This window comes from Peromyscus maniculatus, chromosome 20 (assembly GCF_049852395.1).
Source record: "Peromyscus maniculatus bairdii isolate BWxNUB_F1_BW_parent chromosome 20, HU_Pman_BW_mat_3.1, whole genome shotgun sequence".
NCBI classification, from domain to species: domain Eukaryota; kingdom Metazoa; phylum Chordata; class Mammalia; order Rodentia; family Cricetidae; genus Peromyscus; species Peromyscus maniculatus.
Window position 1 is genome coordinate 45,948,135 of NC_134871.1, and position 12,853 is coordinate 45,960,987.

Here is a 12,853-nt window from a genome sequence, read left to right on the forward strand (position 1 = left end):
GCTGCTGCGCGGCGCTGGGCGAGGCTTAGCGGTGGGGCTGGAGGGTTTGGTGCTGTCGGGGCGGTGCGGATGAGTTGGGGCTGCCCGGCAGGGATCCGAGCGGGGCGAAGAGTCGGCAGCCGTAAGGGGCACGGCGCTTGGACGGCCGCATCGACGGGGGCTGGCGCTTGAAGGCCGGGGCTGCCGCGGATTTTCGGGAGGTGCCGCTGCGCGGGGATGGGCCCGGGTGAGCCCCGCAAGAGCTGGGCGACCTAGGGGCGGGTGAGGATGTTCTCCACCTGCAAGGAACATGCTCACCTGGGTTAGTTGAGGTTCCGGGCTTGATTCTTGAAGGATCTGGGCGTGCGGCATTACCCCCAGAAGCAATCCTTGCTTGGAGGCCAGGCCGGCTGCTTTCTTCTTTTGACAGCGAGGCAGTCCTGGCGAGATTACAGTAAGGTAGAGGCCAGATCGAGGATAGTCATGCGGGGTTTCCCAGGGACCTGTCCCTGAAGGACTTTTTCAAGATGTGAGAAGCAAGCAGACCCCGGAGTTCTACAGCCTTTCTGCACCCCACCCCTTGTCCGGTGCGCTAACTTTGGACAAGGTGTAGTAGGTCTTAGTTTTCCAATCCGTTACAGGGTGAGGGGCTGTAATGTGGTTCTGATGGTAAGGTGTTTGGCCCACAGGAAGTATAATGACCCTGTGTATCAGGAATCCTTCGGCCTTAGGGGTGTTTTGCATGTGGCTTCTCATCTGGAATGCTTCGACAGTCTCCGGCATGAATCTTTCTGAATTCCATGCATTTAAGACTTGGTGGTCTCTCTGTACAATGGTTTCTCAGTGAAGAGAGGATTCCCAAATAGGAGGCAAAGACCATAGAGGGTGAGAGTTACTTTTCCTCGGGGATTTCTGGGCCTACTTATCCTGGAAAACTTGTTATCTCTGGAGTTCACACTTAATGGCCTAATCTCATAGGCTGCACGGCATCTGTGCTGGGGATCTTTTTAGAAAATCTAATCCCAGCACTTGTAAGCTGTGCTTTGATTTCCTTAAATCCCAGGGCACATCTATATGGAGGGTTAGGCTGTGGCCACTGGCTCTGTGGAAATCCTCCATCCGTTCTTGTGCTGATGGGAAGAGAGGCCTGGGCTCTATTTTACTTTAAAAGTATTTACTTCCCTTTAGTTGTGTATGTATGTCCATGTCGGAGTGTATGTGCACACGCCATGTGCATACAGGAGCCCTCTGAGGTCAGGCAAGGGCACCTGCATCGGACCCTTGGAACTGGAGCTTCAGGAGGCTGTGACACACTATGTGTGTCCTGGAAACCAAACCTGGGCCTTTTGGAAGATCAGTAAATGCTCTTAACCACTGAGCCGTTTCTCAACCCCTTGTCTAACAAACAAACAAACAAACAAACAAACACCCAAAGCTGTTAGAACTCAAGTACAAGATCTTCCTGTTTTATGCTGACTCCAATGCTGGATTTCCAGAGGTGTGTTACCCAAACCCTGATTTTACATAGGCTCTAGGATCTGAAGTCAGGTCCTCACTTTTGTTTGGTAAGCACTATACTGAAAGGAATCCCCAGTCCCTTATTTTCCTTTTTTTTTTTTTTTTTTTTTTGATAGGATGCTACTATGTATGGATAAATAGATTAGGCGGGCCTTGAACTCACCAAGATCCACCTGCCTCTTGCCTCCCCTGGTGCTGAAATTGAAGGTGTACAACTTCATGCCTAGCCCTTCTTTTTTTTTTTTTTTTTTTTTCCCTTTTCTGTCTAATCAAAAAGAAGGTTTTTATTTTAACATAGTAAAATTACATATAACAAAATAGTTATCAAGCAAGAATTACAGTTATAATACCTAATCTATTTGTATTTGGCACAATTAAAGAAAATATTCTATCACCTATCCTATTTTTATGAGTTTAAAGTTTTATATCTAATTTATCTTTTTTTTTTGTGATATATATTTTTTATTTTACAATACCATTCAGTTCTACATATCAGCCATGGGTTCCCCTATTCTCCCCCCTCCCACGCCCTCCCCTTACCCCCAGCCCACCCTCCATTCCCATCTCCTCCAGGACAAGTCCTCCCCCGAGGACTGTGATCGACTTGGTAGACTCAGTCCAGGGAGGTCCAGTCCCTTCCTCCCAGACTGAGCCAAGTGTCCCTGCATAAGTTCCTGGTTTCAAACAGCCAACTCATGGAATGAGCACAGGACTTGGTCCCACTGCCTAAATGCCTCCCAAACTGATCAAGCCAATCAACTGTCTCACCTATTCAGAGGGCCTGATCCAGCTGGGAGCCCCTCAGTCTTTGGTTCATAGTTCATGTGTTTCCATTCATTTGGCTATTTTTTTTTTTCAATAATTGAGTAAAACTGAAATTTATTATATGCCACAGTCGTCCTACGGACCTCCATGCTATATATATATAGCCTCTATGGTTCTATGGGTTGTGGTCTGATTGTTCATTTTATATCTAGAATCCACCAATGAGTGAGTACATACCATAACTGTCTTTCTGGGTTTGGGTTACCTCACTCAGGATGATATTTTCTAGTTCCATCCATTTGCCTGCAAATTTCATGCTTTCATTGTTTTTCTCTGCTGAGTAGTACTCCATTGTGTATATGTACCACATTTTTTTCATCCATTCTTCCGTTGATGGGCATCTAGGTTGTTTCCAGGTTCTGGATATTACAAATAGTGCTGCTATGAACATAGCTGAGCATGTATCTTTATGGTATGTATCAGCATTCTTTGGGTATATGCCCAAGAGTGGGATGGCTGGGTCTTGAGGTAGTTTGATTCCTAATTTTCTGAGAAACCGCCATACTGATTTCCATAGTGGTTGTACAAGTTTACATTCCCACCAACAGTGGAGGAGTGTTCCCTTTGCTCCACATCCTCTCCAACATTGGTTGTCATTGGTGTTTTTGATCTTAGCCATTCTAACAGGTGTAAGGTGGTATCTCAGAGTCGTTTTGATTTGCATTTCTCTGATGATTAAGGATGTTGAGCATTTCTTTAAATGTCTTTCAGCCATTTGTAGTTCTTGGCCTAGCCCTTCTTTTACTTTTGAGAAAGGATTTCTGAGTCCTAGTTGTGACTTGGGCGGCCTAAAGTATCCCTGTTGGGCCCCGCAGGGCAACAACTGTTCATCAGAAGGCCACACACCAGCAGGTTATTGACAGTGCTCTACTGTTCATGTTCTGCTGGACGGCTGCTTTTCCCGGGCTTCTGCGGTATGGACTCGTCTTCTGTCCACTCTGCACGGCTCTAAGAACGTCCTAGGGATTACTCCTGCCAGGAGTGATGGCACCGGCTTGTAATCCCAGAAGAGGCAGGAGATTTGCTTCAAGTCCAAGATAAGCTTGGGCTACACAGAGAGACCCTGCCTCGAACCAAAGAAGTGTTCCTTCGTGCAACTCTCCTCCCCTGTCAACTCCATGTCAGACACCGTGGTGGGCTTCTGTAGCACGGATAATGTGGAGAGGGTGTGGCCCGGTACCGTCTTCCCTAATGAAGATCCCTCTCCTGCAGGTGGCTGTCTGCCCAGTCCAGCACCATGCACACGCTTGTGTTCCTCAGCACACGGCAGGTGCTCCAGTGCCAGCCGGCTGCCTGCCAGGCCCTGCCGCTGCTGCCCCGGGAACTCTTCCCCCTGCTCTTCAAGGTGGCCTTCATGGACAAGAAGACGGTTGTACTTCAAGAGCTGGTGCACACATGGCCCTTCCCGCTCCTTAGCTTCCAGCAGCTGCTGCAAGAGTGTGTCCATTGCAGCCGAGCCCTGCTGCAGGAGCGGCTCAGCACAGAGAGCATGCAGGCTGTGATCCTGGGCCTGACTGCCCGGCTTCACACTCCAGAAAAGGAGGCTGGCACGCAACCCCTTTGCAGGTATGCATTTATCCGAGGGGCCCACGGGCTAGGGGTACAGAGAGGATTCACTGAGTTGGCGCCAGGCTGTGGTCCTGAGGTGAGAAAGAGCGTAGGATGGGAATTGTCATATTGGTTGCTTTTGTATAAGGTGGCTGGGAGGGATGTGGGCCTTGCCCCCTCATTCCCCGCTTCTGGCCGTCCTTGTTCCCAGGAAGCATGCATTGCGGGTACTGGACATGACTGGTCTTCTGGATGACGGTGTGGAGCAGGATCCTGCAACCATGAGCATGTGGGACTGCACAGCAGCTGTAGCCAGAACGTGTATTGCCCAGCAGCAGGGTGGGACTGCTGAGCCAGGGCTGTCACCGGCCCCTGTGGAAGTTCGCGTAGACCTCCGGGTAAACCGGGCCTCCTACACGTTCCTTCGTGAGGCCCTCCAGAGTAGTGTGGACAGCCCGCTTCGGCTCTGTTGCCGGGACCTCTGGGCTGAGGATCTGCCCATGCGCAACACTGTGGCCCTGCTGCAGCTTCTAGACGCAGGCTGTCTACGCCGCATAGACCTGCGCTTCAATAACCTGGGCTTGCGTGGCCTGTCCGTCATCATCCCACACGTGGCCCGCTTTCAGCACCTAGCTAGCCTGAGGCTGCACTATGTGCATGGGGACTCGAGGCAGCCCTCTGTGGACGGCGAGGACAACTTCCGCTACTTCCTGGCCCAGATGGGCCGCTTTATCTGTCTCCGGGAGCTCAGCATGGGCTCTTCTCTCCTTTCAGGCAGGCTGGATCAACTGCTCAGGTGAGTGGTTTCTGCCATTGCTCTGCCCCTCCTCTCTGTGAGGACACTCCCCTTGGCCTACCTGCCCACGACCCCTGTGTCTGTCACCCCTTTGTCCCTGCAGCACCCTGCAGAGCCCCCTGGAAAGCCTCGAGCTGGCCTTCTGTGCCCTGCTGCCTGAGGACCTCCGCTTCTTGGCCCAGAGCTCCCATGCGGCCCACCTCAAGAAGCTGGATCTGAGTGGCAACGACCTGTCAGGGAACCAGCTGACACCCTTCCAGGGTCTGTTGCAGGCTGCCGCGGCCACGCTGCTGCACCTTGAGCTGACGGAGTGCCAGCTTGCTGATGCCCAGCTGTTGGCCACACTGCCCACCCTGACTCGATGTGCCAGTCTCCGCTACCTTGGTCTCTATGGCAACCCTTTGTCTATGGCAGGCCTTAAAGAGCTGCTTCGGGACTCTGTGGTGCAGGCCGAGCTACGCACTGTGGTGCACCCCTTCCCCGTGGATTGTTACGAGGGCCTGCCTTGGCCACCACCTGCCTCGGTGCTTCTGGAAGCCTCCATCAATGAGGAGAAGTTTGCCCGAGTAGAAGCTGAGTTGCATCAGCTGCTGTTAGCTTCAGGCCGTGCCCACGTGCTCTGGACCACAGACATCTATGGGCGCCTGGCTGCGGACTATTTCAGCCTCTGATCTCCAGGGTCCTGATGAGGGCTAGGACAAGAGCCTTGGGGACTCTGCTGGAGGCCCGACACAAGGCTTTCTGAGGTTCTCTGCAGTTTGCCTTGCTCCTGGGTGTACCTTGAGTCACCCAGGTTTTGCAGTATCCTTCACCTGCTCCCACCTGTCTGGCCGACTGTTGGTCTCTTAGGACGCTACTCCCTCACCCTGTGTGGCTGCACTTGATGGCTCTTCTGGGTGGCAGCCTCTCTGCAGAAAAGAGTCCCTGGGCACATCCCAGGCCCTTAGAAGGAGTGCAGTAGATGAGGTAGAGATTAGGATGATCTGCTTTATGGAGTTTTGGGAGTACCCCATGCAGTCTGGGGCCTCATGCTGTGTATCCTGTCTGGCACCTGAGACACTCCATTACCCGACTCTGTGGGGTGTGAGCAAGGTACAAATGTGCAGTATCTGGAACGTGAATCTATGGGCTTTTTGTGGTGTGTGTGTGTCCTAACTGGATAGGAAAGACTTGCCTACATTGCTGGTGTTGCCTCATCATGGCAAGTTGCCAAGCATCACCCAAGCTACTGGCCCCACTTTGTTATCACGCTAGTCCTAGTGTCCAGAGCCAGCGTGGACTGCCGGAGCTGGCGGCTGGGGACACCTTATCCACGGCCCCGGTCACCCACAGACCCCCGGTTCCCGACCTGACAACCCCAGCACACACACCTCTGCAGCGCGATTCCCGACCTGAAGCCCCCCCAACACACAGCGCTGTAGCGCGGCTTCAACTTTACTAATGAGCATGTGCAGGGCTGCACCGGCCAATCCCCAGTGCCCACGTCACTGACCCGCGCGGCAGGCTTAGCAATGGATCTCATAGGCGACGCGTGGAGGGAGGCGTAGCCCAGACATGAGCCCCTCGGGAGGAGGGTTTTGTTCGGGCGGCTCCTCGGGCGGCACCTCTGCGAACAGGGGCTTGGAACGGTCAATGACGAACATCTCGTGTCCACGTTCATCGCGGAATTCCTCGAGCTGCGCAAAGGTGCAAGGCCCGTCTGAATAGTCGTTGACGAATAGTGTGCCTTCCCCCGGCGGCGCAGGCACCTTTTTCCGCCGGCGCCGGCGCCGGCAGATCATAGCAGCCAAGAGCAGCGCCGTGAGCGCCAGCAGCGCGATGGCCGCTGCGATCGCCGTCTGCGTTGCTAGGCCCAGGGCACGGAAGGCCATGCTGCCCGTCTCGTGCCGGGGCTCGTGTCCCACGGGGCGTGTAGCCGGGGCCTGCGGGGCGGGTGGCTGCGGTGACTGCTGCCGGGACGCGTTGACCAGGAGATGGAAGGGCACACGCGCTCTGCCCCCAGCATTGGCGGCCTCGCATTCGTACTTGCCGGCGTGAGCCAGTGTGATGTTGGTGAGGAAGAGCATGCCGCTGCCGGTGTCACGGGTCGCATGCCCACCCAGGCCCGATGTCCCACCTTCCAGCTGGGCTTGCGCTTGAGGTTTGCCATCGCGAGGCTGGGGCACCTTTCTCCAGACCACCAGGGGCTGTGGGTATCCTGATGCCTGACAGGCTACCTGCAGGTCTTCCCCCAGGTTAGCTGTGAGCTCCGGGGGCTCCACGTTCACAGAGGGAGGGATGCAGATGAGGCTACCACCAGATACTTCTAGTAGACTCTGTAGCGCCAGGCGAGGGGGCTCTGCACATGTGATCTTCTTGTCTCTGGAGCTCAGCAGCCGGCGGCCCCCCTCTTTGATCCAAGAGCCCAGCCAGTGAAGGGCACAATCACAACGCCATGGGTTCTCTGTGTAGGGCAGAATACAACCTAGGTAGATGGGGTCCTGCTGATCCAGACAGAAGCCCTTTTCCACCTCTTACAGATGCCTATGGAGTCCCAGAACCCTTACCACCTCTTCCCTCAGTCCAAGTTCCTAGGAGTGTGTGTGATCCCAGATCCCAGTTCCTGAAAGAGCATCAGCTTCTCTGAAGTCCCATTTTGCAAGCCTCCACGTCCTTGCATATTCCAGCCGCACTGAAACCCTGTTGTCAAATCCACTCTCAGGTTTTTGCCTGCCTGACCTCTGATGACGAGTTGCAGGAGCCTCAGTTCTGTTAAGTTACTCTGTGGAACTGGTACTTGTCTTCCTTACACGGTAGGGTGCATGAGCACTCTACCAGCACCCCCTGGTGGTCATTTACCAAGGCTGCAGGTTCTGGTGTGACCCTGCAGAGTAATGCCCATGGACTGCCATAGTGAGGCAAGACAGAAGGGGGAAATTATAGGGACACAGGAAGTCTCCATAGAATCCGGTTGAAGATTCTCACCAAGTGAGACTCAAGGATTACGGCACAATTAACATTTGCTTTGAAGATTGCCAACGTAATAATATTCCTTTTAAATATAGAATGTTCAAGTAGCAGTGAACCATACTTAAGGCCCAAGCATATATAAATATGATCTTCAAGAATGACCTCACTCCTTTTGTAGGTAATTTCTGGGGGAATCACAAGACTAAACCTTTGTTTACAGTAAGGGCATCTTCCCCCCGCAACCCCTGTTTCCTGGGGAGTTGCACTATCATCTGTAACACCATCCAAGGCAGAGGAACCACCCTATGGTCTCACTTAAGTTTTGTTTGTTTTATTTTCCAGACAGGGTTTCTCTGTGTAACCCTGCCTGTCCAGGATCTCGATTTGTATACCAGAGTAACCTTGAGCCCAGAGATCCTCCTGCCTCTGCCTCCCGAGTGCTGGAAGGAAAGGCTTGCACCACCGTACCCAACTCACTTACGTTCTTTAACCATCCTTAGAGATGTAACTTCTGAAGCCATCAAAACCAGTGTATGTGGCTGCTGTCAAGGCGCTCGTGACTGTAAACTCCACACCAGTGCCCTTGTGTGTCTTTCGTCCACAGCACCTGTCTTAACCCTCTGTTAATGTCCCCTTTAATAAACCCCAACTCTGTTACATCTTGGCTTATTCTGAAATTCTTTTCTGCAGTGAAGTGAAGAACCTGGCTCCGCCTGAGTCAGGGTCTGTAAAAAACTGAGAGAACTCCCCAGGTCGATGTGGCCACAGTGTGGAGTGGTCTCTGTTCCTACCACATCTGACAACAGGGACCCCCTGTGTACCTGAGCCTGCTTCTTCCTACTGGTGCAAGAAGAGACCCTTGGCCAAAGGAAGTTACCTGTGAGGCGCAGGACTTGTAGGCTGCTCAGAGGCTGCAGGGCCTCTCTGCTGATGGTGCCCAGTTGGTTCCGGCTGAGGTCCAGCAGGGCCAAGGAGGAAAGCCCAGCCAAGGCCTGGTCCTCCAGTAATTCAATGCTGTTTTCTTGAAGATGCAGCTCCTGCAGTCGCTGAAGTAGGGACAGCAGAGCATCAGGAAAAGGGACCCCGAGAAGCTAGACAATATTGACCCCCCCCCCCATTGACATCACAGCAAGATCCCGCACTTTTGGCATTTGTCGCTCACCGGCAGGTGCAGGAAGGTGAAATCCAGCAGCTTCGCCAGCTGGTTTCCAGCCAGGTAAAGCACGCGTAGCTGGACCAAGCCCACAAATGCCCCGCCGCGCAGTCCCCGAAGCCGGTTGCCGGTGAGCGCCAGTTCCAGCAGGCGTGGCTGTGCGCGGAAGGCGCCGGACTCCAGCGCCCGAAGGGTATTGTTGTGCAGGTAGAGGTGGCGCAGGGCAGCGAGAGGCGCCAGGGCGCCCTGCTCCAGGTGCGCGATGCTGTTGTCTTGCAGGAACAGCGTCTGAAGGTTGTGGGGACGAGAGGATTACTTCACTGTGGGGCATGCCCCATTCCCGTGGAGCTCACCATTCCACATGCCTACCTCTGCACCCTAGTGACCTTCCACCACCCCTCTGATGCCCACACAATCTCCTCCATTGCGGTGGGCACTTGTAGCCCACTACTCCAACCCAAGACCCTCCAGTCCCACATAGTGCCCACCTGCGTCCCTGGGGGGATGCCCGGTGGTACGACACGCAGCCGTAGGGCGCCGCACTCCACTGTGGCGCTGTAGCAGCGGCAGGCGGCGGGACAGCCAGTGGCGCGGGGCGGGAGTCCGGGCAGCAGCGGCAGCAACAGCAACCCCAGAAGTAGCAGCAGCAGCGGGGGAACCCCTGAGGCCATTTCCGAAGAGCCCCACCGGGAAGTTGTGGCTTCCCGCAGGGACTGGACCCAGAATGGGATGTGTCTCCTGAAACAGGTTAGCAGGCCAGTGCTAACATCAGCCAGCCAGCGCATGGGCAGGAATGAAATGCCAGGCATGGGTGGGTCACGCTTTTCATCTCAACACTGGGAAGGCTGAGGTAGCAGGCCTGGTGTGAATTCAAGGTTAGACCTAGACAGAGTGTTCCAGGCCAGTCTGGCTGGACTGCAGTGAGACTTTGTCTCAAAATATAAAACAAAAGTAAGAAACAACTAATTAACACGGATGGAAGTCTACAAACAACCCCCGTGTGACTTCTGAGAAGTTAAGAACAGCACTCAGGAGGCAGAGGAAGGCAGATATCTATGAGATGAGGCCAGACTGGTTTACACAGTTAAGGCTCCATATTTTTTTTTTTTTATTTATTTATTTTTTTAAAGCCTGATTTCTTCCCTTGGTAAAATTTGTATGAAGGCAGGCAAGATGGCTGCACAAGTGAAGGCCCTTGCCTGGTAAGCCTGATGGAAGAGAATTGATTCCACAAAGGTGTCTTTTGACCTCCATGACCCCCCCCCCCCATGCGGGAAAACAATATTTTGAAAAAGGGAAACAAAACAAAACTCTTTCTCTGAGGTCCCTACCTAGCCCTGGCTTTCCTCCTGTGCCCCGAGAGCCTCCTGCTCCTCACCGGCAGGACACCGCCTGGCTCACCTGCACCTGTTCCCAGATGCAACAGCACATACTATAGGCCTGGGGACTGCCTGGGCTGGCCAAGTCCAGGGCCCAAACCCAGGCCTGGGCCAAAAAGAGCAGGATCTGGGCAGGCATGTCCCCTTGGTCTCACTTTGTGGGTACTGGCATCAGCATCAAGTTCAGTTCTGAGCAGAAAACTCTGTGCCCCGTCACAAGAGCAAGGAGCCCCACTTGACCTTGACCCACATAACCCCACCTTATGGTCCATCTGTCATGATTTGAGGGGCTGCTCGGTGCAGTCCGTGATCCTCCTGTTGTAGGGATGGAGGTGAGTGGACAGCTTACTTAAGAGTTAGGCTTCTTCCTCAGGTAACTCATACTTTTTATTTCCTTTTAAATGGGGTCTACTGTGTTTCGGGGGGTGGCCTGGAATTTATTATGTGGACCGCAACAGCCTCAAGACCCAGAGCTCTTAATGTCTTCGCCTCTGAGCGCTGACACTAATGGCCCGTGTCAACTATGCCCAGCTTCCTTCTAATTCTTTTTTCCAAAAAAACTTTCATTTAGATTTTTTTTAATTTATTTTTATTTTATGTGCATGGTGTTTTTTGCCATGGATGTTGGGTCCCTTGGAACTGGAGTTACAGACAGTTGTGATCTGCCATGTGGTTGCTGGGAATTGAACCCGGGTCCTCTGGAAGAGCGGCCATTGCTCGTAACCCCTGAGCCATCTCTCCAGTCCCTAGATTTATTTTATGCATATGAGTGTTTTGCCTGCATGTATGTATGTGCATCTCATGCATGCCTGGTGCCCTCATGTCAGAAGGACATCAGATTTCCTGGAACTGGAGTTAGGATGGTTGTAAGCCACCATGTGGGTGCTAGGAATCAAAGCTGGATCCTCTGGAAGAGCAGCCAGTGTTCTTAACCATCAAGACCCCCTTGAGACAGGGTCTTTCTCTATGTGGCCCTGACTGTTTTGGAACTCGCTCTGTAAATCAGGCTGGTCTTGAACTCACAGAGACCCACCAGCCTCTGCCTCTCTAGTACTGGGATTAAAGACCTAAACCATCACACCTGGCTGTCACTTCTAGCTTTTTTGAGTCAGGGTCTTGCTATATAGCCTGTGCTATACTTGAACTTGAGATGCTATTGCTCATGCTCCCAAGTGGCAAGGTTACAGGTGTGCACCATCACACCTAGCTTTCTCGGGTCTTTGTTTAGAGAACAGAGGGGTAAGACAGAGAAACCAGTTCATAGGCCAAGAGCCTGTCCCCCAGCCCCACAAGCTGGTTCCCAAGGAGCCTCTATCTTTGGAGTAAATGGTGTGTGTCCTGGCTGGGGTGTGGGAGGAAGCCTTAGGCCACCATCTGCCCACCCCTTTCCCCCTTCCTTCTGGGAACTGACCTCAGTGTCTCCTGCCATGATACACTCCTGAATTTCACTCCTATCATGCCTACTGGGTATCTAGCTTCCTAAGTACAATACAGGAGCAGTGACCTCTGAAACTATCAAGAAATGCATTCTACAGTAGTTTATTGCATGTGCCTGTGACCCTAGGGACAGGAGGACTAGGGTCTGGTTCTAGGCACAATGCTGTTTTTAATGGTGGTACCAAGGCAGAGAAGCGTGCTTTCCTAAAGTTAAGGAGGATAAGAGAGAGGGTGCACCGTTTTCCTCACTGGCACGGTCTGCCGCGTTTAGCACCTGCTCATTCACTAGGTCTCCTTCCTTGCCGTGTGTCAAGTTGAACTGCACTAGGTGGCCTTGGTGTTTGTTTCAGTTTTGCACCAATTGTAAGTTACATCTATGCCATTTAGAGTCAATAGAGATGAGGCAGCAGAACAGTAAAGTTTTAATGGAATAGCTTTGGCGCAGGCAAAGGCAGTTCCTAGATATCTCAGGACATGTGGAGCCCCAAGAAGCTGGGATGTTTGCTAGGCTTCTGGGTTTAATCTCCCGGAGCACGAATCACGGCTTGGTCCCTGGCTCCAGACCTTGCGCATCTGTCCAGCCTTCATTTGCAAAGCCTTGATCTGTGCACTAGGGATCAGAGCTGCTGCTCATGCAGTCGCCCAGATGTGCATCAGTGCAAGACAGCCATGACAGGAACGAGGGCCCCTTACTAGAGGAGCCCAGAAATCCTTTCATCGGAACGTGAACCCCCTAATCCTAGGCAGGAGCGGGGCGTCAGTCTCCTGGGTGCTCATCTAGGCGGGAAGAGGATGAGTGGAGAGGAGCCCTGTGTCCTCCCTCGGGCGCAGCACGAAGCCCCAGCTGAGGTCTCTGGCAGCCCTTGCAACCAGACGCCTGGAACCAGCACTACCTCCCCTAACCTCCCCCTCCCGCCCCAGTGAGTCCGAGCCTGCTCGTAGAGGGCGTGGCTTCCATCCCCTCCCCGCAGCCAGATCGCCTGACCTTTCCTTGGTGCTGCAGTCAGAACCTAAAGGGCCCCGATCCCGCCCCCAATCCTGGTGACCTTGGGCCAGGATCCCCCTCACCTGCTCCAGGGGCGAGCGACTCCCCGCGGTGCTTGCGGCGGCAAGACTGGAGAAGCGGCGGCGGGGGGTGGGCGCGGGCGCGCACGCGCGCACCGGCCCACGCGCGCCTGCCGCCCCGCCTGACGTGACCAGCGCAGGCCAATCCGTGGGATGCAAGGCCGGTGTAAGGGTTAGAGGTGGCGGAGAGAGGACCTCGGTAGG

At 53.6% G+C, this 12,853-nt stretch overlaps 2 protein-coding genes across 5 annotated transcripts; one reads left to right on the plus strand and one right to left on the minus strand.

Annotated features, from left to right (window-relative positions):
• Lrrc14 (leucine rich repeat containing 14) lies at positions 1-5,921 on the plus strand. 4 transcript variants are annotated; one of them, XM_016007635.3, is made up of 4 exons: positions 1-226; positions 3,535-3,888; positions 4,082-4,666; positions 4,770-5,921. In XM_016007635.3, exons 2-4 carry the CDS (start codon positions 3,560-3,562, stop codon positions 5,335-5,337), a joined length of 1,482 nt encoding a protein of 493 aa, XP_015863121.1. In that variant the 5' UTR covers positions 1-226; positions 3,535-3,559; the 3' UTR covers positions 5,338-5,921. The 4 variants fall into 4 exon arrangements, with proteins under 4 accessions (XP_015863121.1, XP_015863122.1, XP_006989434.1 ...); XM_016007636.3 differs by having other exon boundaries at positions 9-301; XM_006989372.4 differs by having other exon boundaries at positions 9-864; positions 4,770-5,787.
• Positions 5,922-6,053: 132 nt separating this feature from the next.
• On the minus strand, positions 6,054-12,759 carry Lrrc24 (leucine rich repeat containing 24). The gene is made up of 5 exons (XM_006989373.4): positions 12,653-12,759; positions 9,257-9,506; positions 8,778-9,056; positions 8,493-8,661; positions 6,054-7,109 (listed from the first exon to the last, which is right to left on the minus strand). The coding sequence occupies exons 2-5, from the start codon at positions 9,437-9,439 to the stop codon at positions 6,172-6,174; spliced, it is 1,569 nt and encodes a 522-aa protein (XP_006989435.1). The 5' UTR covers positions 9,440-9,506; positions 12,653-12,759; the 3' UTR covers positions 6,054-6,171.
• Positions 12,760-12,853: the final 94 nt, after the last annotated feature.